The sequence below is a fragment of the Salvelinus sp. IW2-2015 genome, linkage group LG4q.2 (genome assembly GCF_002910315.2).
Source record: "Salvelinus sp. IW2-2015 linkage group LG4q.2, ASM291031v2, whole genome shotgun sequence".
NCBI classification, from domain to species: domain Eukaryota; kingdom Metazoa; phylum Chordata; class Actinopteri; order Salmoniformes; family Salmonidae; genus Salvelinus; species Salvelinus sp. IW2-2015.
Window position 1 is genome coordinate 21031507 of NC_036843.1, and position 27988 is coordinate 21059494.

The 27988-nt window shown below is 45.6% G+C and overlaps 1 protein-coding gene across 1 annotated transcript in view; it reads left to right on the top strand.

Annotated features, from left to right (window-relative positions):
- Window positions 1–27988, top strand: part of LOC111962998 (neuronal PAS domain-containing protein 3-like) — a 357900-nt gene that overhangs the window by 193843 nt on the left and 136069 nt on the right. The window contains 1 exon segment of the mRNA XM_023986223.2: window positions 1537–1626. Coding sequence (XP_023841991.1) covers window positions 1537–1626 — 90 coding nt within the window.

Below are 27988 nucleotides of genomic sequence, written 5' to 3' on the forward strand. Positions count from 1 at the left end.
GAGCTGGTTTGGGAGGTGGTGGGGAGCGGCTGGGAGCTGGATTGGGGAGCCTGGCTGGGAGCTGGCTGGGGAGCTGGCTGGGAGCTGGTTGGGAGCTTGGGCTGGGCTGGATCGGGCTGGTTTGGGAGCTGGCTGGGGAGCTGGGCTGGGAGGCTGGCTGGAGTCTGTGTTGGGAGCTGGCTGGGAGCTGGTGGGGGGGCTGGAGGTCTGGCTGGGAGCTGGTGGGGCGGGCTGGGGAGCTGGGCTGGAGTGGTTGGGAGCTTGGTTGGGAGCTGGTTTGGTGAGCTGGCTGGGAGGGCTGGCTGGGATGCTGGCTGTGGGCGGTGGTTGGGGTGTGGCTGGAGGCTGGCTGGGAGCTGGCTGGGAGCTGGCTGGGAGCTGGCTGCAGCAGGGCCTCAGTGGGAGTTGCTGTTGTCAGCTGGCTGTAAATAGCCCCAGGCTGCCCTGTTTTATCAGCGGATACGGAGACTCTCTCTCTCTCTTCTATCGCTCTCTCACTTTTCTCTCTCTCTCCTCTCTCTCTCTATCCTTTCACCAGCTGCTGCTTGGTGCTCCTTTTAAGTTGATGGGGGAAAATAAATCGCCCGCAAATATGAAAGCGCCCGCAAATATGAAATACCACGGCCATCTGAGCTGCAACACTGCCCTCAACACAACAGAGTAATCCTCATTTTCCTAGAAAAGGTGATCAGATCAGCGACGGTGACATTGTGCAATCAGGGCCTGTAGTCACAGCGCCAGACTGGAGATGGAGGGAGAGGGAGAAGCCTTTGTTTTGCTCCATCTATTAGGCTACGTTTGGACTTTTCTTTGTGGCGTGTGCCTGTGGTTAGCTGCCCCTACAGAAGCCAGTGGGGGAGCAGAAGTAATTAACTTGAGTGACCTGGGTGTCTTAATTGTTACCTGTTGGAGGCTGGGCTCAGAACAGAGCGCTGCGTCCCGTCGTGAACCAATAGCAGGGCCGTCATTAGACATTGAACCAGCATACTGGAGTAGACAACATTCAGGAAGTAAAAACACACATTACATGGATTTTGACTGGATGAAGACTATCCAGGAAGAGAATACACACTCATATTACATGGGCCTGGTGTGGAATGAATCAATATACTGAATAGACTTTACCAGCATCCTGGCATAGACCTAACCAGCAGATTTTAGTAGACTTTGCAGGGGGAGAACACACATCATATGGATATGGACTGGAATGGAATGGACTACTATGATGATGATATGTTTTAAAGTGCTGTACGTTATATTATCTTTGTTTGTGCCAACTTGGGTTTGTTTACTGTTGTTTTCCTGCTTTCACACACTGTTAATTTCTACTGTCGTCATGAGAGATATTACCTTCCACATGAGGAGGTGTAATTTTGATTTGCAGACAGACAGACAGACATACAGGCAGACAGACAGACAACACTCAGAGGGTTCCCTCTACATGCTTTGTACCAGTATACCAGTATACACCTCATCTAACACAATCTCTCTCTCTCTCTTTCCCTCTCCGTCTCTCTCTTTCTCTCTCTCCCACAGTCCCTGGATGGATTTGTATTTACACTAAACAAGGAGGGAAGGTTTTTGTACATCTCTGAGACGGTGTCTATATACCTGGGGCTTTCGCAGGTGAGTGCAACAACCGTCAATGCCTTGTCGCTACTACTGCGCTTTTCCCCTCTGTTTCTTTTGTTTATCAGTGGCCGCTAGAAGACAATTCAGACAAATTATAGCTCATTTAACATCTCATCAGCTTGTTCGCCCTGTAGTTAATTTGCAGCCATCAATGCTGCATATTTTATCAGAGGGTGCTTTTCATCTCAGTGGTGTGTTAACAGGTCCTCGTCTACTATTGGCCGGTTCAAGTACATGTCAATAAACAGACTGAGCCGTCTCAGAGGTCAAACGTCAGGGGGAGTGACCTTGAAGATTCTAATGGTTCCAAACACCATAGCTTTTTCTCCAGGGCTAACAGACAGACATACAGACTAGAGAGCAAACACACACACACACAGGTCTATAGAAGAATGACTAGAGACCATACAGAGCCTATCTCCCAACTCAGAAACCAAATTATATGTCACGATCGTGTGGTTGAGAGACGGACCAAAACGCAGCATTTGGAAAATAAGCCATCTTCCTTTTATTAACACCACGAAGATGAACACGACACAAAACACTATACAAACAAAACAACAAAACGACCGTGAAGCTAAATAACGTTGTGCACACATACACACAGGCTACAAACGTTCTACATAGACAATTTCCCACAAATACCTAAAGCCTATGGCTCCCTTAAATATGGCTCCCAATCAGAGACAACTATGACCAGCTGTCTCTGATTGAGAACCAAATCAGGCAGCCATAGACTTTTCTAAACACCTACACTCAACCATAGACTATACTAGACACATACACTAAACCATAGACTATTCTAGACACATCCACTCAACACAAACCCATACACTCTAACAAATCCCCCTAGACACTCCAAACCACCCAAGACAATACAAAAACACAAACCTAACCCCATGTCACACCCTGACCTAACTAAAATAATAAAGAAAACAAAGAATACTAAGGCCAAGGCGTGACATTATATTTCTAGTTATAGACTTGACCATTATATAACCAATAGATGGCCAAATGATTTACATGCCCTGTACGTAGGTACTTGTGAGCCTGCTTTCTGTCCAGGGCTCTATTTGAGCAGACTAGTCATTATATCTAGGTATATTTAATATATGCCCTTTATATAATATATTCTATTTATATTATATATACCATTTATATTATATAATATGCAGTATGCCATTTAGCATGCACTTTTATCCAAAGTGACTTACAGTAATGCGTGCATGAATTTAGCATCTGGGTGGCCCCATGAATCGAACCCACAACCCTTGTGGTGCAAGCGCCATGCACTACCAACAGAGCCACATACTATTTCCCTCACAGTGAAAAATTCATAATAATAATGAACCATTATATAGCCAATAGATGTAGCCAAATAGTAGAGTGGTCAGCTATGTGTGTTTGTATTACAGGACTCATAATGAAGTATTCTGCAATAACATTATGATGTAGAAATCTCTGAGGGAATGCATAGACAATGTTTCGCTAAATGAGATATTACACGACAATATAAAGGACGAAAAAAAGGCAATCAGTTTACCAAATTAAAAATAGGAAAAGTGTATAGGTTCTAGCCACATCTATCTACAGATGAATTCAAGTAAAGATGTATTAATGATTTCTATCAAATAATTGATTAATTGTCAAGTAGGTCCCCCAAGCTTTGGGCTACGTGACGTAGTAGCTATGTGTGTGTGTGTGTGTGTGTGTGTGTGTGTGTGTGTGTGTGTGTGTGTGTGTGTGTGTGTGTGTGTGTGTGTGTGTGTGTGACACAATTCTGGGGGTTTTGCCCTGTATGAGTCAGTTGTATAATCTAACATGTGTACACACTCTAACCCTCCATGATCTTAATTGCTGTTTTACTTTTTAGCCACTTAATCTGTCTGCCACTTCTTTTTAACATCGTTTCTAATTATTTTCTACATTAATTAGATCTTGGAGGGGTTTTAAGCCTTTTTCATATTGACAAGATTCTGCATTTAATGGTGCCAGGCTGACATTCTAAAGCAGATAAAGTGAAAAATATTCAATGTCTAGAAATGTTTTGCATATCAAACATAGTGTTAAGTTAGGACTTGCTACGGAATTAAAGGCCCTTAAATTAAAGGCCCTTCCCTTATGGCTTGTAGAGAGGGACTGAGGGACGGATTGTTGGCTTAATAGACTTTACCTGTTTGCTTCAAGATCATACAGTACAGGGAAATTAGTAAGTTATTACAGTAACACTTTTAATAGCCTTGTAGACAAAACCAATCAATGAATATGTATCTAGTGAATAAGGTCTGAAATCAAGTTCAATCAACTCAAGTTTTTTAATTGAGCTAACTGATCATTGATGATTGTAAAGTCCAGAATGCTGCGTGTGATGTATGATACCTTAGTCTGTCTGAACTGTCTGTAAACGTATTACCATATTTTGATTTTAAATATTGTATTGGACAGGGCTGTGCTAGTGTGAAATGGCTCTTATAATGGCACCAGTTGTGCAGCCAGTCAGTTCAGTGAAACAGATGGTCAGAATTACCATTTTTGTTTTGCAAATGGTGCATAAGCCTCTGTCCCCCCCAGTTAATCGCAGGTGTCTAAGTGTATGTCTTAGTTCTGTGAATAAATGTTCTGTCTTCATTTGACTAATCAGTGACCATAGCTCCCCTTTTAGGAAGCAGGCGTTCTAGAATGGTCTTGGCATTATTTTGTAATAGAATGGAAAGTATCGATACCGAATTGTACAGTGTGTTAATGGTAGATACAGTAAAGGATTTTTTGGACAAGGGATTATGGTTGTTATTAGACAAATTTGGTGTAATTTATACGTATCTGTCTGCTAAAACTCCACTACTGCCTCAACAATTTAGCCCAGATAATTAATCTGGCGGTATTTAACAGTTCTGTAACTGTGCCATTGGAATTGTTGTAGCTTGCCATTGAATTGCAAGACAGACATGCCTTGCAGCAGACAGACACTGCAGTTGGGATCTAGTAGAACCTCTGGGGTCGGCTAGCAGATTCAGCACAGGAATCTGTCTTTTAAATACCCTGTTTGCATCCTAAATGGCACCCTACTCCCTATGTAGTGCACTACTTTTGACCAGGACCCATAGGGAATGTAGGGAATAGGGTGCCATTAAGGACACTGACCCTTTTAATCCAAATACTGTCATGGAACCCCCTCAAAATTCTTGTGTTGGCAAAGTGTTGGCACGATGTGGAGATTGGCAAAATTCTGGCGAGATGTGGAGATTGGCAAAGTTCTGTTGCGGTGTGGACGTGTAACCATGCAGCTGTCTGTTGGGGGATTGAGATGTGAATGTTTGCTTTGTATAACAGATGGCACTCTGTGCTTAGGCTGATAGCTAGGAAAATAATAAGTGCATTATTCCGGCCAACAGAATATTAGCTTTTGGAACACGGCCCATTCCATGCCGGCACCCCTGCCAGTGCATGGACTGAATATCCAAGGAAATTGATACATCTGGAATACAGCGACCATCTGACTTTTCATCTGTCTCAAAGGATTTGCTGGCTTTTGTATTTTAACCCGTTCCAAGGACTCACCCCGGCAGAAACATGTTACAACGCTCTCAAGTATTACAGGAACGGCACATTGAGAGCCTGACATGTATAGCAGAACCATATGGTTGAAGCTCGCTCTCTTTCCATTGTTTATGTGCTCAGCAATGTGATTGAGTTGGCATATTTCCAATGCCTTTCTCTGTGTTAGAGGGAGGGAGGGTTAAGTCTCTCTCCCTCCTTCACGAAACAAGGCCTCCCTTTTATTGTAGAGCGACACCGGTTAGACCTCGGTACCCTACTCCCATTCACGTTTCGCTGCAAAAGGCTTTTCCAATTGTGAAGCTGGAATTGAATGTAGGCATCTGCTTTGCTTTAAGTGACAGGGCTGTGAATGTGTGGCTGCATGCACACAGAGGGAGAGAGAGGGCCATTTGAAAGCCACCAGGAGCCTGATCCCTACACCCCTCCACCCTCTCCCTACTCTACCCCTACCCCAGATCTCCTCCCCTGCAATGGGGCTGGATGAGACTGCAGCGGCCCCCTGCTTCCAGCACACACACACACAGTTTACACACACCTTTCTCATACTCCCAGTCCCTTCTCTCAGCGTTCCACATATTACTCCGATTCTTAGCCTAATAATAGATTATACAGATGACCAAATTAAATTGTTGGATTAGTCAGTTAATTTGTCATTGTTTGTGTTGTGTGGGTCAATCAATAAAATAATTAATTTAATTCTTATTGAATTTACTCTACTGTATATTTTCTCTCTGAAATATTCCTGCAAATTGAGTAATTTGTTATACAGTACCAGTCAAAAGTTTGTACACACCTTTCTTTATTTGTATTATTTGTATGAAATAACACAAATAGAATCATGTAGTAACTAAAAAAGTGTTAAAACAAATCAAAATAGATTTTAGATTCATCAAAGTAGCCACCCTTTGCCTTGATGACAGCTTTGCACACTCTTGGCATTCTCTCAACCAGCTTCACCTGGAATGCTTTTCCAACAGTCTTGAAGGAGTTCCTACATATGCTGGGCACTTGTTGGCTGCTTTTCCTTCACTCTGCGGTCCAACTCATCCCAAACCATCTCAATTGGGTTGAGGTCAGGTGATTGTGGAGGCCAGGTCATCTGATGCAGCACTCCATCACTCTTCTTCTTGGTCAAATAGCCCTTACACAGCCTGGAGGTGTGTTGTGTCATTGCCCTGTTGAAAAACAAATGATGGTCCCACTAAGCGCAAACCAGATGGGACGGCATTTTGCTGCCGAATACTGTGGTAACCATGCTGGTTAAGTGTGCCTTGAATTCTAAATACATCACTGACAGTGTCACCAGTAAGGCACCCCCACACCATCACACCTCCTCCTCCATGCTTCACAGTGGAAAACCACACATGCGGCGATCATCTGTTCAGCAACTCTGCATCTCACAAAGACATGGCGGTTGGAACCAAAAATCTCAAATTTGGACTCATCAGACCAAAGGACAGATCTCCACCTGTCTATAATGTCCATTGCTCGTGTTTCTTGGCCCAAGCAAATCTCTTCTTATTATTGGTGTCCTTTAGTAGTGGTTTCTTTGCAGCAATTTGACCATGAAGGCCTGATTCACGCAGTCTCCTCTGAACAGTTGATGTTGAGATGTGTCTGTTACTTGAACTCTGTGAAGCATTTATTTGGGCTGCAATTTCTGAGGCTGGTAACTCTAATGAACTCATGCTCTGCAGCAGAGGTAACTCTGGGTCTTCCTTTTCTGTGGCGGTTCTCATGAGAGCCAGTTTCATCATAGTGCTTGATAGTTTTTGCGACTGCACTTAAAGAAACTTTCAAAGTTCTTGAAATGTTCCATATTGACTGACCTTCATGTCTTAAAGTAATGATGGACTGTCGTTTTTCTTTGCTTATTTAAGCTGTTCTTGCCATAATATGGACTTGGTCTTTTACCAAATAGGGTTATTCTGTATACCCCCCTACCTTGGGGTTAGGGTTAGGGTTAGGGTTAGGGTTAGGGTTAGGGTTGTTTTAACACTTTTTTGGTTACTACATGATTCCATATGTGTTATTTCATAGTTTTGATGTCTTCACTATTATTGTACAATGTATAAAATAGTACAAATAAAGAAAAACCCTTGAATGAGTAGGTGTGTCCAAACTTTTGACTGTAACTCCCCATAACCCAGAGCCAACACGAAATTGACCTCTGTAGTGAATCCAAAACAAATGGACACACTATTATCAATCAAACGCTGAGGGGAAGATAACGTCAAGCCTCAGTAAGCATATGGGAGGGGGATTTTTTCCCCTCTCTGTATGTTTAAATAGCCTATCAGGGCATGAATACAGAATGTTACTAAATGGGTAATAAGCATTCTTTTATTTATGATGTTGTGGGTGCGACAGAGCAGAGGGAGAGGGCGGCCATTTACATGAGGACTGCTAGTGATGGCAGGGCCAGGGGAAGGTCATGTTTAATTGAGCCACCTCAGTGAACCCGCTGGCCCTGTAGACTCCTGAGCCCTGAATGAAAACAAGGACAGGCCTGTCATTCCAGACAGTCCCTGTTTCTCTGTGCTATCTGCTCTGCTGCAGAATATCATCATCAGACTGCCTCCGACTTAATGTCAAGCACAGCCATTAAACTGCCACCGTCAAATATTACAATTTTGTATCACTTTGGGATTCATTCAACTAGCGAAACGTTGGATTAGGATAGTTAAGATTTTGTTATATTGATAGGGGCAATTATGTTTTGTAAGTGTTGTAAATACAGCACCATATTAGTAGTATAAAGTTTCCCATAAATATAAATTAAAGGGCACCTGCACCATTTAAGCAAGTCGTTATAATCCTTTGTCAAATAAATACAATTAAAATAAATAAAATAAACAATTATTTACAGCAAAAGAAACAGCAATGTTTTGAACAAATCACTATTATAGACTAATGTTGTGATGATGGAAATGTAAAACAAATAAAATAAACAATATTTCCCTGCAAAAGAAAATACAGTGGTATAGAACAACATGGATGGGGTATGCAGGTAGGCTGCAGAAGGACTAACACTTCTTAGCAGTTCTTCTGGAGGAAGATCAACATATTTGCCTTCTCTGGCAGAAGTCGGGACCTCTCCTGGCTTATTGTGTTCCCTGCAGTCGAAAATACAATCTCACTAGGGGTGGAGGAGGCTTGAGCACAGAGGTAGCTTGTTGCACTGTTTGTGAGGAGGGGCAGAGTAGCTCTCTTCTCCAACCACCACATCACAGGATCTTCAGCCATTGGGATGGGAGGCAGGCCTTTGTAGAGCTCGACCTCTAGGTCAACACGCTTGCTGAGGGTGAGGGACAAGGTGTCCTGTTGGACCTCAACTCCCTGTCCTCCTCTGAGAACAGCTCCTCCAAGGCACTCCTTGTTTTGTACAATGGAGGGAATGTCTCCTCCATTTCCTCTCCTTCTCCTTCAGACTCCTCCTCTTGTTGCTGGAGCTCTGTGTCTGTCTGTTCTGGCTCCTCTGACAGCCCTGGTGTTGCTCCTGTCACATTGGCCTCAACAGTTGCCTTCCTCAGCCTGACCCAGGTGTCGTCACTCACCGGCCTCCCTTTAAATCTGGGGTCCATTGCTGTGGCCTCATGCAGGAAGGCTTGAATGTCCTCATCCTGTTAGCGCTTGGAGAGGTTCTCCCACACGTTCTCTTCGATGGTTGCCACAGACGTTGTATCTTCATGGTTCACAGTGAAGTGCTCTTCCAGTTTGTGGAGGATGGGTATGATCTGTCCACAGGTGGCATTCTTTTCACATGACACACACAGTGTGGATGTATAAAGGATTCTCATGAGCTGGACAAACTCCTCAGCCTTATGGAAGTCCTCGTCCTTCAGATGGTCCAGGTTGTCCTTGGTCATTGCTTTTCGCAGTCGTGGGTCCAAGGCTGCTGCTTGGATCGCTGGATACTGATACTGCTCCATGAATCTCTCTATCATTAGATAGAGCGAGTTCCATCGGGTCTTGACATCAAGGATGAGTGAGTGTTGAGGAAGGCCTGAACAACAACAAAATCCAATATACATTTAATTACCACACCCTTTATATTGAATTAAATTGTTAAATGTGGAAATTTCAAAATAATATTTTAATAGATTGAACTGGCTGTTTTGGACATCGAGGAACTCTTGAACCCCTCGACCACTGCTCTGATTCGGGCTGCCCATTTATCAATGGAAGTCATTTAGTAGATTTTCTACTCTGCCAGATTCAATGTGTGCGCAAAGCATCTATTTTTAGGATGTGTAGCCTCTTGATGGCAACATCCGTATTGCCAGCATTATCAAGTCACAGCTACAATCTTGCTCGGCTCTATCACGAACTCTTCCAGAATATCTGAGATCTCCTCTGCCACTACTTTGCCAGTTTGTGATTTGTAAACTGTCCTGGTGTGGGTGACCTTCTGTTTTACACTGTCCTGGTGTGGGTGACCTTCTGTTTTACACTGTCCTGGTGTGGAGGACCTTCTGTTTTACACTGTCCTGGTGTGGGTGACCTTCTGTTTTACACTGTCCTGGTGTGGAGGACCTTCTGCTTTACACTGTCCTGGTGTGCAGGACCTTCTGTTTGTAACACTGCCTGGTGTGGAGGCTTTGTTTTACACTGCCCTGGTGTGGAGGACCTTCTGTTCAACTGCATGGTTGTGCGACCTTTTTTACACCTTGCTTTTTACACTGTGCCCTGGTGTGGAGGACCTTCTGTTTTACAACTGCTGGTGTGAGGACCTTCTGTTTTACACTGCTGTGTGAGGACCTTCTGTTTACACTGCCCTGGTGTGGGAGGACCTTCTGTTTTACACTGTCCTGGTGTGGGGACCTTTTGTTTTTACACTGTCCTGGTGTGGAGGACCTTCTGTTTTACACTGGCCTGGTGTGGAGGACCTTCTGTTACAGCTTGCCCTGGTGTGGAGGACCTTCTGTTTTACACTGCCCTGGTGTGGAGGACCTTCTGTTTACACTGCCCTGGTGTGGAGGACCTTCTGTTTTACACTGGCCTGGTTTGTGTAGTGTACTGTAACAGTGAGATAGTGGTCCGGACAGAGGCTGGTCCACCCGTCTGATGTGATGGCCAGCTTTGGCACGTCCTTCAGCTCAGTGATCACATTGGCCTTCACCATACCAGGTAGGAATGAATGTGTCACTGAGGTAACTCCTGGAGGGAGGGGTATATTTGGGGTTGAGTGCCTTGCTCATCTCCCAACAGTAAAAAAAAAAAGATAGTTTCCATGTGTTGAATTATCATGATTTAATTATTGTGTTGTTGTGTATTGTATTGTGGAGTGATGGGACTAACATACAACCCTTTTATACTACTATATCCTAAACATGAATACAACTCAATATATACTGACAGACTGTTACCTAAAGCCCTTGGACTCCACTGTTGCAAAGGGGTGTAGGCCTTTCACTATGAACTTGGTCACCGCTAGGTGTCAGTCATTCACCCTCTGCTCAGTCATCCTCCCACTAGCTGCCAGCGTGAAGGGGCTTTGGGCTTGTCTTTGGCTTGGACCAGCGGTATTAGAGGGATTGGGTTGGTTCATTGTAGCTGCAACTTTAACAAAAAAGTAGCAAAATCTTTAAATGGTGGCTGAATTTCTGAACGCACCCATAGCTAAACAATCAGCTGGCTAATGGTTCCTTTTGATCAGGAACCCATGTTCTCATAATCTAGTTAACTCCGTGTGTTGGTTCTAGGCTGCTAGCATACATACCTAATGTAGATCAGGCAACGAGAGATGAATTACGAGCTAAGCAATTGAAAATTGTGCAATTCTCTGCCTGTACATGATGCACATTCGATAGATGTTTGGAAAGATTGCTCGTGTTTCCGCCCTACAAGCAAAAGTCTTGTTGCACTTGTGTCAGCATCAACTCTGGTGAAGTGTAACCACACCTTTGAACGTTTAGTTCTCTCTGCCGTCGTCACTAACTAAGAGCAGGGTGCTGTGTGTGCTGTAGCATCAGAGACATCTCTTCTGGATTGGGAATAGTGAAAATGCATCATAGACGAATGTCTTCATTTTACTGCAAATTAGAAACGGTCGGTGAGATAAAATGTACAAGATAACGTTTATGTAGCAATAATAAATAGGACATGTATTTTCTTAATTTCTCCAGTACTGAAAGCAGAACCGATAACGTCGTAGTTTATCGATACTACGGTTTTACATAATTTAATACCGGGTTTCGGTACCCATCCCTAGACATGATTCAGTGTTCTCTACAGGGCCCAGAAACAGAAAACAATTCACAACATTGCAATTGATAAATGCTCACAGCCAAACACCACAAGGGCACTTTGAAAAGCAAATAGCGACCTGGTGAAGAATTTAAAAAAGAATCCCCACCTGAAAATGACTGCTTGATGCATCATTTGACTGTGCTCTGTCCAAGTGGTTGACAGAGATAATCTGGCCAATCCCAGGGGTGACCTTATCGTGCATGGCAGGGTCAGCTCTGTCTGCGCCTGTATTTGTGCATTCCTCTCTCTCCATCTTGATATTGAGCAAAGAAGCAGAGAGAGAAAGGTGTGTGTGTGTGTGTGCCTGTGCACACGCATGTATTTGTGTTTGTGTAAAAAAGGGAGGGGATTGGCAAGAATCTGAAAGTCAACAAGGTTTATTGGTAATTGGATGAATCCCCAAAAAAATCTGCAGATGTATGCACAATGGATTGTTCTGCCCTTGTCAATTGTGTAGTCATAAATTGGGTATACAGTATATCCACTCAACATCTGACAAGAGTTAGCAGACAGGCGCTTCTGGACAGGTAGACAGGGAGATTTTTGTTGGGTTTAGGAGGTTTTGGTGGTTTGATGGTGGAGTTTCAAGGTCAAACAGAGATGTGTTTTTTTCCTGCTTATCATCCACTATACTTGACTGATTCCATCCTGTCCATGTTGTTCCATTTCTTTTTAGATTTTGGTATAACCCCACTTGTGAGGTATTGCTTTGTCAATGGTGCTGTAACACAGTGACTAAAACATGATGGGGCTGTGGATCTATACATCCCATAGGTTAGTCACTCATCACACATAGGTCAGCATTCACTATCTAGGAGCCAGGCAGCCAGGCCACAGCAGCATCAGTCTAGACATGGGATTAAAGCATCGTCAGTGAAATGTATGAGCTGCCCCTAAACATTCTCTAGCATTCTCCCGCATTTGGCTAGAGCCAACTCTAGGGCTGCTTTCCAAATGGAGGCTCCAAACCCCAGCCTCAGACTCAGCCCCAGCCCTAAGCCCCAAACCACCCCCACCCCCCCTAGCCCCAACACCAGCCCCCAACCCCAACCGCCCTAGCCCCAACACCACGCCCAGCCCTAGCCCAACTCCGGCACCAACCCAGCCCCAGCCCATCCCTAGCCCACAACACCAGCCCCCAACCCCAACCCCAACCCCTAGCCCCAACACCAGCCCAGCCCTAGCCCCAACTCCGGCACCAACCCCAGCCCCGCCCCATCCCTAGCCCCAACACCAAATGTCAGCTCGCACCTAGTCTAACCCCAGCATTCAGCATAAGCCCCCACACAGCCCCAACACCAACCCCAGCCCATCCCTAGCCAACACAATGTCAGCCCCAGCCTAGCCCCAACACCAGCCCAAACCAACCCCAGTCCCACCTAGCCCCAACCCCAACCTCAGCCGCCAGTCCTTGCCCAACCCCAGCACCACCCTAGCCCAGCCCCAATCCAACCCCAGACCTAGCGCCCAACACCAGCCCTAGCACCAAACCCCAGCCCTAGCCCCCAACCCTAGTCCCAATACCCTAGCCCCAAACCCCTAGCCCCAAACCCTAGCCCCAACCCCTAGCCCGCACACCACCAGCCCAACCATTCAGCCCCAACACCGAGCCCCACAACCTATGGGATTCCCTACACCGACGCCCCAAACACCAGCCCCAACCCCTAGCCCGCAACCCCTTCCCCAAAACCAGCCCAACACCAGCCCCCAACCCTAGCCCACAACCCTAGCCCCAACACCAGCCCCAACCCCTAGCCCAACACCAGCCCCAACACCAGCCCCAACCACCTTAAGCCCCAACACCAGCCCCAACCACTAGCCCCAAAACCAGCCCCAACACCAGCCCCAGCCGCCAACCCCTACCCAACCTCGCCCCAACAGCCCAAGCCAACCACCCAGCACAGGCCCAGCCCCAACCAAGCCCCAGACCTAGCCTCCACACCAACCCCAGCCCCAGACCTAGCCCAACCCCTAGCCCCAACACCAGCCTAGCCCCAAGCCCAGACCTAGCCCCCACACCAGCCCAACCCCAGCCCAGATCTACAACAGCACCAGCACCAGCCCTAGCCCCAACCGCCTCCCCAGTCACAAGGACCTAGCCCCCACACCAACCCCAACCCCAGTGCCAGACCTACCCTGCGCCAGCCCTAGACCCAACACCAGCTCTAGCCCTAGCCCCAACCGCATCCCCAACCGCATCCCCAGCCCCAACACCAGCCCCAACTCCTAGCCCCAAACCACCAAGCCCCAACCCCAGCCCCAACCCCAGCCCACCCAACCCCTACCCAACCCCAGCCCCAGCCCCAACACCAGCCCCAACCCCTAGCCCCAACACCAGCCCCAACCCCTAACCCAACCCTAGCCCCAAACCGATCCCCAACCCAGCCCAGACCTAACCCCCACACCAGCCCCCAACCCCAGACCCAGACCTATACCAGCCCAACCCACGCCCCTACTAGCCTCTCACACACCAGCCCCAACCCCAGCCCCAGACCTACCCAGCGCCAGCCCTAGCCCCAACACCAGCTCTAGCCACAATACCAGCCCCAGCCCTAGCCACAACACCAGCTCTAGCCACAACACCAGCCCCAGTCCCAGACACTAGCCCCCACACCAGCCCCAACCCCAGCCAGACCTACCCCAGCCCCAGCCCTAGCCCCAACACCAGCCCTAGCCCCAACCCCAGCCCTAGCCCCAACACCAGCTCTAGCCACAACACCAGCCCCAGCGCCCTAGCCACAACACCAGCTCTAGCCACAACACCAGCCCAGCCAGCCCCAACACCAGCCCTAACCCCAACACCAGCCCCAACACCCGCCCTAGCCCCAACACCGCTCTAGCCACAACACCAGCCCAGCCCTAGCCCCAACACCAGCTCTAGCCACAAACACCAGCTCAGCCTAGCCCCCAACCACCAGCCCTAACCCCACACCAGCCCAGCCCCAAACCACCAGCCCAGCCCTAGCCCCACACCAGCTCTAGCCACAACACAGCCCCAGCCCTAGCCCCAAACACAGCCCTAACCCCAACACCAGGCCTAGCCCCAACACCATCCCCAGCCCTAGCCCCAACACCAGCTCTAGCCACAACACCAGCCCCAGCCCTAGCCCCAACCACCAGCCCTAACCCCAACACCAGGCTAAGCCCCAACACATCCCAGCCTAGCCCCAAAACCACCAGGCCTAGCCACAACCACCAGCCCAGCCCTTAGACACCAGGCCTAGCCCCAACACCATCCCCAGCCCTCCAGTGAGTCCCTCCCAGCAGAGGCCCTCTATCTAGCCTATCATCTCCAAACTGCTCTTTTGATAAACCATAATGCACAGATTTATTTCCATTTCCAGACTGATAGGATCGCTCTCATTTCATTTCACATCTCCTTTCCAATCCTTATTAATGTTTGAAGGCGGATGGATCGCCCTGATAGCATCTCCAGTGTACTGACTGACAATAGCTCGCTCCTTGCCGCATGGTCTTTTTACACCATGACCCTTTCTTTCATCTGGATTGAGAGCTGGGTGAGCATCAGGACTGGGAATAGAACTGTCTTTGAATTGGAATTTGAAGAGTAGTTGGGAGTATTAACTGTAAAATGGCTTCAATTGGCTTTCTCCTTGGAGGAAATTATTTTGATTAGCTAATTAACATTGGTGCCCAAATGTTGTTTACAAAGCGAATAAAGATTGCTATACCACATAATTCTACTTGGCTATACCTATACCTATATATGTTCAGTTTAAATGGCTCTATTGAACTAACACGACACCTGTCAGTTCTGTGTGACATTGTGGTGGAATATACTGTAGTCACCTGATGACTATGTTTGAAGCCAATTTACAAAATGTAACAAATATCTGCTAGATGTGTTCACTAGTTTGGTTATTTTTAAAGGCATAGACAGTCTGCATAGACTAATTGTATGGTAAAATATGAAGAGTCTGGTGCACTGACGGAACCATCCCACTCTTCTCCTTTCTAATCAACCATAAGATATTTCTGCCATCAGGATGTGTTGTACAATTTCTAGTTTTTTTGTTGTTGCAGGATTCACTATCGACCGTGCTTTCAGTCTCGTCATAAAAGAGAGGGGCGACCCACCCGGCACTCATTGGACATTTCTAAAGTTGGATTTACAACGGCATTCTAATTTTAATATTGTATGTCGGACATATAAAGAGATCAGAACGCCACTAGAGCTGAAAATGTATGCCTTTTTATTGGAGACCCAGTGGAGAGGAGCGGGTCGACGGACGCCCGCTTTTACAATGGGAGTGCAGTGGGGCGCGTGGTGGCGGTGTGGGGTTCAGCCAGCACAGGGAACAGATGAATGAGGGAGCTGCTGCTAAGAGGGCTAGTATTTCACCCCACTGTCAGGCCCTGGGAGGGGAGTGTGGTGATGGAGCTCAGGGTGGAGAGGCGACACCAGTTAATGCCAAGCACCTCTCTTCTGCTATCCTCAGCCTGAGGACTAGCTATTGACCACCAGGCTGCCATAAACCATCTGGCACAGCAGAGGACAGGTAGAGAGGATAGAGGGATTATGATGAAATTACCATGTGTGAACATTTTAGCTTTTTGAACTATTGGTTGGAATTACAGTGGAAGGTGGGAATTTGCACAACCGTGTGTTAATATCATGATTAATGATGATGTTTTTAGATTGGAGTGAAAGGAACTGTCTCAATCATATTCATGAGTACTCATACAGTATGATGAACTGGGTGATACACACTGCAGTGAAATTATACTGATCACATGATCAGTCCTTTCATTTTCACCAAACAAGAAATCATAATTCTACTTGACAAATAAGATCAGGGAAATTCTCTTTTAAAGATAACACTTTTTTGTTGCTGCATCTTTGAACAGAGAACGTTAGTCCAGCATGATCTGTGTATTTCTTTGGGGGTTCACCCATGCACTAGACTCAGTAATAACCTTTTACCAGAAACAGATGTGACACCATAATGTGACATTTCCACCAAGGTGCAGCGAAAGAAAGGAAGAGATAAAATGCAGGCTTGTAATCGCCCCATATATTAGGCTCTGGGAAGCCATCATATAAGGATATAACAAGCTGTAATGAGGAAGAGGAACTTTCCCTGTGAAGAATAGATGAGTCCTGACCCTCTCAGAGCCAGAGCAAAGTCACCAGTTCTCCATGTAAGAGACCCCCATTCCAATTTCTCACTTTGGAGAATAAAAGCATCCCTGAGCTTGAGGTGAGGTGGAAGAGGAAGTGGGGAGGAGGGAGGGAGGGCGAGAGAGGGGGAGGAGGGAAGATGGAAGGTAGTGAGGGGGGAATACTATGGTGCCTGACATGGATCTAAACTGTCCAATCTCATAAAAGGCCAAAGTTTGAACCTTACAATATTGAGATCAGGATCATTGTTTGCATACAAACCACCAATTAATAGGAAATCATTTTGAAAAGCATGGTGTCGTTTGGTGCTTGCTAGATCTGATTATAATTTGTATAATTACAGCGTCAATGGGAACACAACGACCAAACACTGAGACTTCATATATTGTTAATGACCTGGAGAGTTAGACCCATTTACCACTGAACTCTGTCAGGGGAATCAGTCCAAGAATCATCTGAGAAACTCAGACTGTCTCAATCTCTCAGCCTGCCACCGCCAACAGACAATATGTGTACACAGCACATATAGTTTATGCTCCGTGACTGATATGACAACAATTATCTGGAATTATTTACATGAGCTTTACAAATGAGGGCTAATTATTGTGTCTTAATGACGCTTCTAAGTGCAGCTACCTCTGTAACCTTGACTATACAGAGATAACCGAATGGATTTAGTTAAATGTCACCGCCACTTTGTGCAAGAGGATGATAACTTCATCTATCCATTATCGTGGCAAACACCTGCAATGTAGCACAAGAGACCGTTGGACTAGGTGAAAGATAATTACTAATGAATCAATGTAGAGGGAGGGAGGGAGGGATGGAGGGAGAGGAGGGAGGGAGGGAAGGGGGGGGGGAGGGGGAGACGAGGGAGGAGAGAGAGAGGAGAGAGAGAGAGGAGAGATGAGAGAGAGAGAGAGAGAGAGAGAGAGAGGAGAGAGGAGGAGAGAGAGAGAGAGAGAGAGAAAGAGGAAGAAAGGAGAGAGAGAGAGAGAGAGAGAGAGAGAGAGAGAGAGGAGAGAGAGAGAGAGAGAGAGAGAGAGAGAGAGATGTTATTCCAGGTCTATTCATCAGGCTGAATGCAGGTGAATGAACAGACGTTCAAGCTACATAATTTACCTCTCAACACTCTTCCTTATATGTACTCCATGTACATATAAGGAGAGGTTTGAAACAAAGTAAAAAATGCTATCAGATGAGAGTAGACTAGAGTGTGAATATTATCAGGTTGGAGATTATTGTACGTAAATGCATTTCTGCAGATTCGATTCACTTTAAACCCCTTGTAAGAGGATTTTAATGGTGCATTACCCTTATAGCCATACCAACCAACCAACCAACAGCACCATATCACATCTAGTTTTTATTTCATTTGTACTTTTCCCATCACAACACCCCTGGACCGGGAGCACCCATCAAGACAACAATTTAAGGTGAAAACCGATGTCCCTCAAAAGCGTAATGAGGGATTGCCGTCAAGTCCATGTACATTTTTAGTCCTAACCCCTCTGAGACAGCCGAGCCGCGGTATGATGCATGTTGGCAAAATCCCCCGATGGAAGAGGAGAAAAACGGTGATGAAAGGCTCCATCTAGAATATGGAGTGAGGGGAGCAGGGTAAAAACACTCCTCACTCCTCGAAGGACATCTCATTCCATCCTCCATAATGCTGGATAAAGACATGGAATCACATCCACTATGGCAAAGTGGTAATGGTGTAGCAGCACTTAAATCCCCTCATTTAAGTGCAAATAGGTTTCCTTTTGGAAGGCCTAAGCAGCTGGCTCTGCTATGTCGCTCTAACTCCGTGTGACCACTGCTGGGGTTTGTAGAACAGAAGAGAGGAGAATTGTCCCAGCGTTTAGCCATCACAGCAGACACCGTGCTGATAGGAGATTACTATGATGAATGAGTGTTCTAGCCACGTTAGGTTATTCACCGTATGCAGCACTCCGGAAGAAATAGATAGATGTTAGCATCAACTAGTGAATCATTAGATGGAAATCTGTCATCTGGTGCTAACCTGTTGGGTAGCACTTCCAATGAGGAGCATTTTTAAAATGCATTACGCACTGCTTATAAGCCGTTATAAATGGGGTTATAAGGCATTATGAAAAGGGTATTCATAGGAAGTGTTATCACCCGTTATAGCGACAACTCTCACATGTCTTTTTAATGCATTATACATTGCTCATAAGGCATTAGAAATGTGCTTTTAAGGCATTATGAAGAGGATGTTCATAGGAAGGGTTATAGCCCGTTGTTTGGGGGGGCTACTCAATGTTTTTGAAGGGTGTTCAGAAGTGCATAGCTTATGGTGGTGTCTACTCTTTGTGTTGTTGTTGGAGGGTAGTCAGTAGTGGATGTGACAAGCCCACGGTCTGGTCTAGTGGACCAGAAGCAGCCCATATTTCAGAGCAGATGGCTGAAGTAATTTATCCTTGACTTGTCCTCCAACGTTGGACATCCACTACAATGTGACCCACCAGTCAAAGTAGGAAGTTGGAATGTAAGGGGATTAAATCAACCTGTTTCACTGTTATTACATCAGTTATTCAGTCAACAAGTTCTTAACAATCTTCAAATTAAATGGCCGGTACCTTGAGAAAAACATACCACTCGTGTGGCACCAAGGGTTAGTTTTATAACAACTAAGTAATGCTTTATACACATTTCTAAGCATACCAATGTCAGTAGAAAACAAAGGTGAACCTTATACGTTTCTTTTTTTAAACATACCTTTCATCAAGCTATTGAAAACAATGTCTGATGTACAACACTGTAGTTCTTCCATTCAAGTTGTATTTTTCCAACCAGGGACGATTTGTCTGTGTTGTACTGTATAACATGAAAACAGCCTCCAAGGCAAATCACCCCTGGGTATAATACTTTGCATGTTTGCATGCTTTTCATGTTTCTCTGTTGAAAATATTTGAAGGAAAATTGAAAGAGATTTTTGTTTTGTTTTATGTATTGCATTTTATATTATTTAGTAGGCTATGCTACTTTTTCAATCAGTATATTTCCTAACCTAAATGTAAACTGTTGATCTATATTGGCCATTTTGTTTTGCTTAGTTCCTATTGAGATATATATGGTAGTTCTCCAATATGTAGCCTTGCCTATATATACAGTACATTCCACAATATGTATCCATATACAGGATATATATAGGAAATGATTGGTTTGATGGATGGGGCTTTTCTGTAGCTCCAGAGGAGGGTCAGACTGATCCCTCTGGTCGTCCTGGAGGTGATTTCTCTGGAATAAAGATTTGTATAAGAAAACTATAAGCCTGCCTTATTCGCCTGAGATTTTGTAATGCTTTAATTCAAGTTCAAACCCCTACAGTTTCATTTTCCAAGTAGAAAAATAAATGTCAGGCTATAGTAGTCCAACCTTTTCTCTCCAATGAGAATGGATAGCTGTATTAACTCTTGTGATTATCAATGCATTTCAGAGCAGCAAGCAGCATGGCGTTGGATCGATACTCTTCTAATAGAACACCTAGAGAGTTGGGCTACACAGAGCCAACTCATGTTTTTCATTTGTTTCCTGTAGGAAACGCAAGAGCAAATAAGACGCAGGGCGGGTGTGGGGAGAGAAGCCATTAGCATTTCCTATATGTCCATAGTATATGTCCAGAAACTAGAGAATAAATTGAATGTCATCCTGGAACAATCCGATGGCTTTATCAACCTTAGGTAATCTCATTCTGTAGCAAAAGTTATTCTATTTGAGTTATTTCTGTTGATATGTGACTGCATGTGGCCTTTGCATCCCTAGATCCTCTGTGTAACACACTGTAGACAGGAGGAGAACACCCTGGCAGAGAGAAACTGCCTGCATCCAGGAGTGATTATTTTGTTTTATTTCATGATTTTATTTATTTAATTGAAACAAGTAATTTTATTTTTTTATTCCACCATTTTTTACCATTCATTCTGGGTCACTTGGCGGCAGGCGGAATAGGAGTTGCGAGCTGATATGATGTTTCCTTGCTCAAGGCATGGCCTACCTTTGCTGCTAACTGTAATTTACTTTTCTCTCTCTGTCGCCCCCAGTCTGTCTGGGCTCTGGTTTGTTGAATGATGTGCTAATCCATTCTATTCTTCAGACAAGTGTATCGACCAGTATAAACAGACTGGAGGGCACAAACCTAAATGAAAGCTGTAGTTTCCCTCTGAATCATTTAACTAGCTCCCGGAGCAAGTGGAGCAACATAACAGTCCTTTTCTCAGCCTGCTGAATATACATTAAGTAGACATTAAAGTATCCTGTAAACCTGGGCTGAGGCTGAAGACAGTAGTGGAGATCTGCTGTCTGCATCTAGCTATCTAACCTTCTAGAAGGTCCTCCTTCCTATGAAATCCCTCCTCAGACATGGCAATCTCCCTCTCCTCCCCCCTGCCTCCCCAGTGGTGCCTCTCCTCCCCCCTCCTCCCCCAGTTGTCGTTCTCCTCTCACCCCCTCCTCCCCCAGTTAGGTCTCTCCTCTCCCTCCTGCCTCCCCCAGTGGTCCCTCTCCTCCCACTTGCCTCCCCAGTGGTCCCTCTCCTCCCCCCTCTCCTCCCACTGCCTCCCCCAGTTGTCGTTCTCCTCTCGCCCCCTCCTCCATCCTTCTCCCACAGTTGTGCATCTTTCTTCCCCCCTTCCAGACCCGGCACCAGGATAAAGTGACCAAGAGGGCAGTTGAAATTGGCGGGGGTTACATTTTTGGGTGTTCTTGCATTGGAATTATATTGAATTCTGCTTATATAATCACACTATACCACAATAATGCCTTACCTCCTCACGCCATTTGCACACACTGTATATAGACTTTCTTTTTTCCCCTATTGTGTTATTGACTGTACGCTTGTTTATTCCATGTGTAACTCTGTGTTGTTGTTTGTGTTGCACTGCTATGCTTTATCTTGGCCAGGTCGCAGTTGTAAATGAGAACTTGTTCTCAACTAGCCTACCTGGTTAAATAAAGGTGGATTTTTTTTATTTTTAAATAAAGGTAACGTTCATATGCTGAGACTCTGAGAACATTGATTGCTTTTGAAATCTGAAGCCTATCTCTGCTGCGCTGTATCAGCACAATGGACAGCGCCCTACAGCAAGGTCGTAATGAATATAGGCTACAAGATAGATAGGGRAATTCACTTATTACAAACAGCCTATGTGAATGCAGCCGTACACACAGCTGTCTTGCCAAAATAATGCAAACTAAATGCTGAAAGTAGTAGCCTAGTTATTCATGCATACAAACCAAAACACTGAATAGCAGTTTAGCTTAAATCCAGACACTGAGAGAAAATGAGAAGGAATGAATGAGAACAGAACAAAACAGAGGTACCGGGTAGTAGGCCTAGTAAACACAATATCAGATGACACAATCTATATTTAGGCTAGTTACGTTAACAGTAAACAAACGCAGTTAACAAAAGGTGAATGGAGATTCAAATAAACTAAACATAGGTTATCTCACATACAGTGAGATGCAGCCTACAGCCTACTACAGTGAGATGCAGCCTACAGCCTACAGCCTACTACAGTGAGATGCAGCCTACAGCCTACAGCCTACTACAGTGAGATGCAACCCACAGCCTACAGCCTACTACAGTGAGATGCAACCCAGCAGCCTACAGCCTAATACAGTGAGATGCAACCCACAGCCTAGATACAGCCTACACCTATCAGTGAGATGCAGCCTACAGCCTACTACAGTGAGATGCAGGCCTACAGTCTACTACAGTGAGATGCAGCCTACAGTCTACTACAGTGAGATGCAACCCACAGCCTACAGCCTACTACAGTGAAGATGCAACCACAGCCTACAGCCTACTACAGTGAGATGCACCCACAGGCTACAGCCTACTACAGTGAGATGCAGCCTACAGTCTACTACAGTGAGATGCAGCCTACAGTCTACTACAGTGAGATGCAGCCTACAGTCTACTACAGTGAGATGCAACCCACAGCCTACAGCCTACTACAGTGAGATGCAACCTACAGCCTACTACAGTGAGATGCAACCCACAGCCTACAGCCTACTACAGTGAGATGCAGCCTACAGTCTACTACTGTAAACTACTGTCTACTACTGTAAACTTCTACTACTTGTCCAGATACAATGCTATTTCACAGTAAACAAATTGACAAGAGAATTTCAGCATGCTTAAAAGGGAAGGAACTCAACAAGCACAGCACTTACACAAATTACTGATGATTGGCAAAGAGATAGGCAAAGATGATAAAATTATTGTGGGGGCTGTCTTGTTAGACTTCAGTGCAGCTTTTGACATTATCGATTAGTCTGCTGCTGGAAAAGAAAATGTGTTATGGCTTTACATCCCCTGTTATAATGTGGATGAAGAGTTACTTGTCTAACAGAACACAGAGGGTGTTCTTTAATGGATGCCTCTCAAATATAATCCAGTTAGAATCAGGAATTCCCCAGGGTAGCTGTTTAGGCCCTTGCTTTTTTCAATTTTTGCTAACGACATGCCACTGACTTTGAGTAAAGCCAGAGTGTCTATGTATGCGGATGACTCAACACTATACACGTCAGCTACTACAGCAACTGAAATGACTGCAACACTCAACAAAGAGCTGCAGTTAGTTCAGAGTGGGTGGCAAGGAATAAGTTAGCCCTAAATATTTATAACAACATTGACAAAGCATTGTTATTTGGAACAAAACACTCACTAAAGCCTAAACCTCAACTAAATCTTGTAATAAATAATGTGGAAATTGAGCAAGTTGAGATGACTAAACTGCTTGGAGTAACCCTAGATTGTAAGCTGTCGTGGTCAAAACATATTGATGCAGTAGTAGCTAAGATGGGGAGACGTCTGTCTATCATAAAGCGATGCTCTGCCTTCTTAACAACACTATCAACAAGGCAGGTCCTACAGGCCGTAGTTTTGTCACACCTTGACTACTGTTCAGTAGTGTGGTCAGGTACCACAAAAAAAGGACTTAGGAAAATTGCAATTGGCTCAGAACAGAGCAGCACGGCTGGTCCTTGGATGTACACAGAGAGCTAATATTAATAATATGCATGTCAGTCTCTCCTGGCTGAAAATGGAGGAGAGATTGACCTCATCACTACTTTTATTTATGAGAGGTATTGACATGTTGAATGCACCGAGCTGTCTAAACTACTGGCACACCCCACATACCCCACAAACATCCCACAAGAAGTGTCTTCACAGTTCCCAAGTCCAGATCAGACTATGGGAGACACACAGTACTACATAGAGCCACGACTACATGGAACTCTATTCCACATCAAGTAACTGACGCAAGCAGTACAATTAGATTTAAATAACAGATTAAAAAAACACCTCAGGGAACAGCGGGGACTGTGAAGCAACACAAACATTGGCACAGACACATGCATACACACACACACACACACACACACACAAACACACACACACGATAACATACACACTATACATACACATGGATTTAGTACTGTAGTGGTGAGTAGGGGCCTGAGGGCACACAGTGTGTTGTGAAATCTGTGAATGTATTGTAATGTTTTTAAAATTGTATAAACGGCCTTAATTTTGCTGGACCCCAGGAAGAGTGGCAACTGCTTTGGCAGCAGCTAATGGGGATCCATCATAAATACAAATACTACAGTGAGATACAGCCTACAGCCTGCTACAGTGAGATGCAGCCTACTGTCAATGGTGTGCGTACTGGGAGCGGAGTCAGGTGCAGGAGAGCAGGGAGTTGTGAACAGGCGCACACTTTATTTAGGCAGGAGAAACCAACAGACGGACGCCACTGCGTTGAAACCTCCAGCCAATAGGCAGTAGTGCAAAACGCGCAAACAGTCACAATAATTATGTTCAAACAAATAAACATACCTCGTGACAAAACACGGAATGAACGAACACCAGTCTAGCGTGTCAAAATATGACATGTAACACAAAACAATTTCACACAAAGACATGAGGGGGAACAGAGGAATAAATACCTGTAGTGTGATTGGGGAATGAAAACCAGGTGTGCAGGGAACAAGACAAAACAAATGGATAAATGAATGGAGCGGCGATGGCTAGAAAGCCGTGACGTCCGACCGCTGAACGGTCGCCCGAACAAGGAGAGGAGCCGACTTCGGGGAAGTCGTGACACTACAGCCCCTACAGTGAGATGCAGCCTACAGCCTACAGTCTCTACAGTGAGATGCAGCCTATAGCCTACAGCTTATTAAGTGGATGCGCCTACAGTCTACGCCTACTACAGTGAGATGCAGCCTACAGTCTACAGCCTACTACAGTGAGATGCGCCTACAGTCTACGCCTCCTACAGTGAGATGCAGCCTACAGTCTACAGCTTTTTACAGTGAGTATGCAGCCTACAGTCTACTACAGTGGAGATGCAGCCTATAGTCTACAGCTTATTACAGTGAGATGCAGCCTACAGTCTACTACAGTGAGATGCAGCCTATAGCCTACAGCTTATTACAATGAGATCAGCCTACAGTCTACTACAGTGAGATGCAGCCTACAGTCTACAGCCTACTACAGTGGGATGCAGCCTACAGCCTACTACAGTGAGATGCAGCCTACAGTCTCACGCTTATTACAATGAGATGCAGCCTACAGCCTACTACAGTGAGATGCAGCCTACAGTCTACAGCCTACTACAGTGGAGATGCAGCCTACAGTCTACAGCCTACTACAGTGAGATGCAGCCTATAGCTACAGCTTATTACAGTGAGATGCAGCCTACAGTCTACTACTTGAGATTCAGTCTACAGTCTACAGCTTATTACAATGAGATGCAGCCTACAGTCTACTATAGTGAGATGCATCCTATAGCCTACAGCTTATTACAATGAGATGCAGCCTACAGTCTACTACAGTGAGATGCAGCCTACAGCCTACAGCCCTATTCAGTGAGATGCAGCCTACAGTCTACAGCCTACTACAGTGAGATGCAGTCTACAGTCTACAGCCTCCTAGCAGTGAGATGCAGCCTACAGTCTACAGTTTAGTACAGTGAGATGCAGCCTACAGCCTACAGCTTATTACAGTGAGATGCAGCCTACAGTCTACTACAGTGAGATGCAGCCTACAGCCTACAGCTTATTACAGTGAGATGCAGCCTACAGTCTACTAGAGTGAGATGCAGCCTATAGCCTACAGGCTTATTACAGTGAGATGCAGCCTACAGCCTACAGCTTATTACAGTGAGATGCAGCTACAGTCTACTACAGTGAGATGCAGCCTACAGTCTACAGGCTTATTACAATGAGATGCAGCCTACAGCCTACTACAAGTGAGATGCAGCCTACAGTCTACAGCCTACTACAGTGAGATGCAGCCTACAGTCTACAGCTTATTACAGTGGATGCAGCCTACAGCCTACAGCTTATTACAGTGAGATGCAGCCTACAGTCTACTACAGTGAGATGCAGCCTACAGTCTACTACAGTGAGATTGCAGCTACAGTCTACAGCTTATTACAGTGAGATGCAGCCTACAGTCTACTAGCAGTGGATGCAGCCTATAGTCTACAGCCTATTACAGTGAGATGCAGCCTACAGCCTACAGCTTATTACAATGAGATGCACGCTACAGTCTACTACAGTGAGATGCAAGACTACAGCCTACAGCCTATTACAGTGAGATGCAGCTACAGTCTACAGCCTACTACAGTGAAATGCAGCCTACAGTCTACAGCCTCCTACAGTGAGATGCCGCCTATAGCCTACAGCTTATTACATGAGATGCAGCTACAATCTACTACAGTGAGATGCAGCCTATAGCTACAGCTTATTACAATGAGATGCAGCCTACAGTCTACTACAGTGAGATGCAACCTACAGTCTACAGCCTCCTACAGTGAGATGCAGCCTATAGCCTACAGCTTATTACAATGAGATGCAGCCTACAGTCTACTACAGTGAGATGCAGCCTATTGCCTACAGCTTATTACAATTGAGATGCAGCCTACAGTCTACTACAGTGAGATGCAGCCTACAGTCTACAGCCTACTACAGTGAGATGCAGCCTACAGTCTACAGCCTACTACAGTGAGATGCAGCCTATAGCCTACAGCTTATTACAGTGAGATGCAGCCTACAGCCTACTACAGTGAGATGCAGCTACAGTCTACAGCCTCTACAGTGAGATGCAGCCTACAGTCTACAGCCTACTACAGTGAGATGCAGCCTATAGCCTACAGCTTATTACAGTGAGATGCAGCCTACAGTCTACTACATGTGAGATGCAGCCTACAGTCTACAGTTTATTACAATGAGATGCAGCCTACAGCCTACTACAGTGAGATGCAGCCTATAGCCTAGCTTATTACAGTGAGATGCAGCCTACAGCCTACTACAGTGAGATGCAGCTACAGTCTACAGCCTACTATATTGAGATGCAGCGCTACAGTCTAACGCCTCCTACAGTGAGATGCAGCCTACAGTCTTCAGCTTATTACAGTGAGATGCAGCCTACAGCTACAGCTTATTACAGTGAGATGCAGCCTACAGTCTACAGCCTACTACAGTGGAGATGCAGCCTACAGTCTACAGCTCCTGCATTGAGATGCAGCCTACAGTCTACAGCTTCTACAGTGAGATGCAGCCTACAGCCTACAGCTTATTACAATGAGATGCAGCCTACAGCCTACTACAGTGAGATGCAGCCTACAGCCTACTACAGTGAGATGCAGCCTACAGTCTCAGCTTACTACAGTGAGATGCAGCCTACAGTGTACAGCCTCCTACAGTGAGATGCAGTCTACAGTCTACTACAGTGAGATGCAGCCTACAGTCTACAGCCTCCTACAGTGAGATGCAGCCTACAGCCTACAGCTTATTACAGTGAGATGCAGCCTACAGCCTACTACAGTGAAATGCAGCCTACAGTCTACAGCCTACTACAGTGAAGATGCAGCCTACAGTCTACAGCCTACTACAGTGAGATGCAGCCTATAGCCTACAGCTTATTATAGTGAGATGCATCTTACAGTCTACTACAGTGAGATGCAGCCTACAGTCTACAGCCTACTACAGTGAGATGCACTACAGTTACAGCCTCCTACAGTGAGATGCAGCCTACAGTCTACATCTTAGTACAGTGAGATGCAGCCTACAGTCTACTACCAGTGAGATGCAGCCTACAGTCTACAGCCTCCTACAGTGAGATGCAGCCTACAAGTCTACAGCTTATTACAGTGAGATGCAGCCTACAGCCTACAGCTTATTACAATGAGATGCAGCCTACAGCCTACTACAGTGAGATGCAGCCTACAGTCTACAGCTTATTACATGAGATGCAGCCTACAAGCCTACTACAGTGAGATGCAGCCTACAGTCTACAGTCTACTACAGTGAGATGCAGCATACAGTCTACAGCCTATTATAGTGAGATGCAGCCTACAG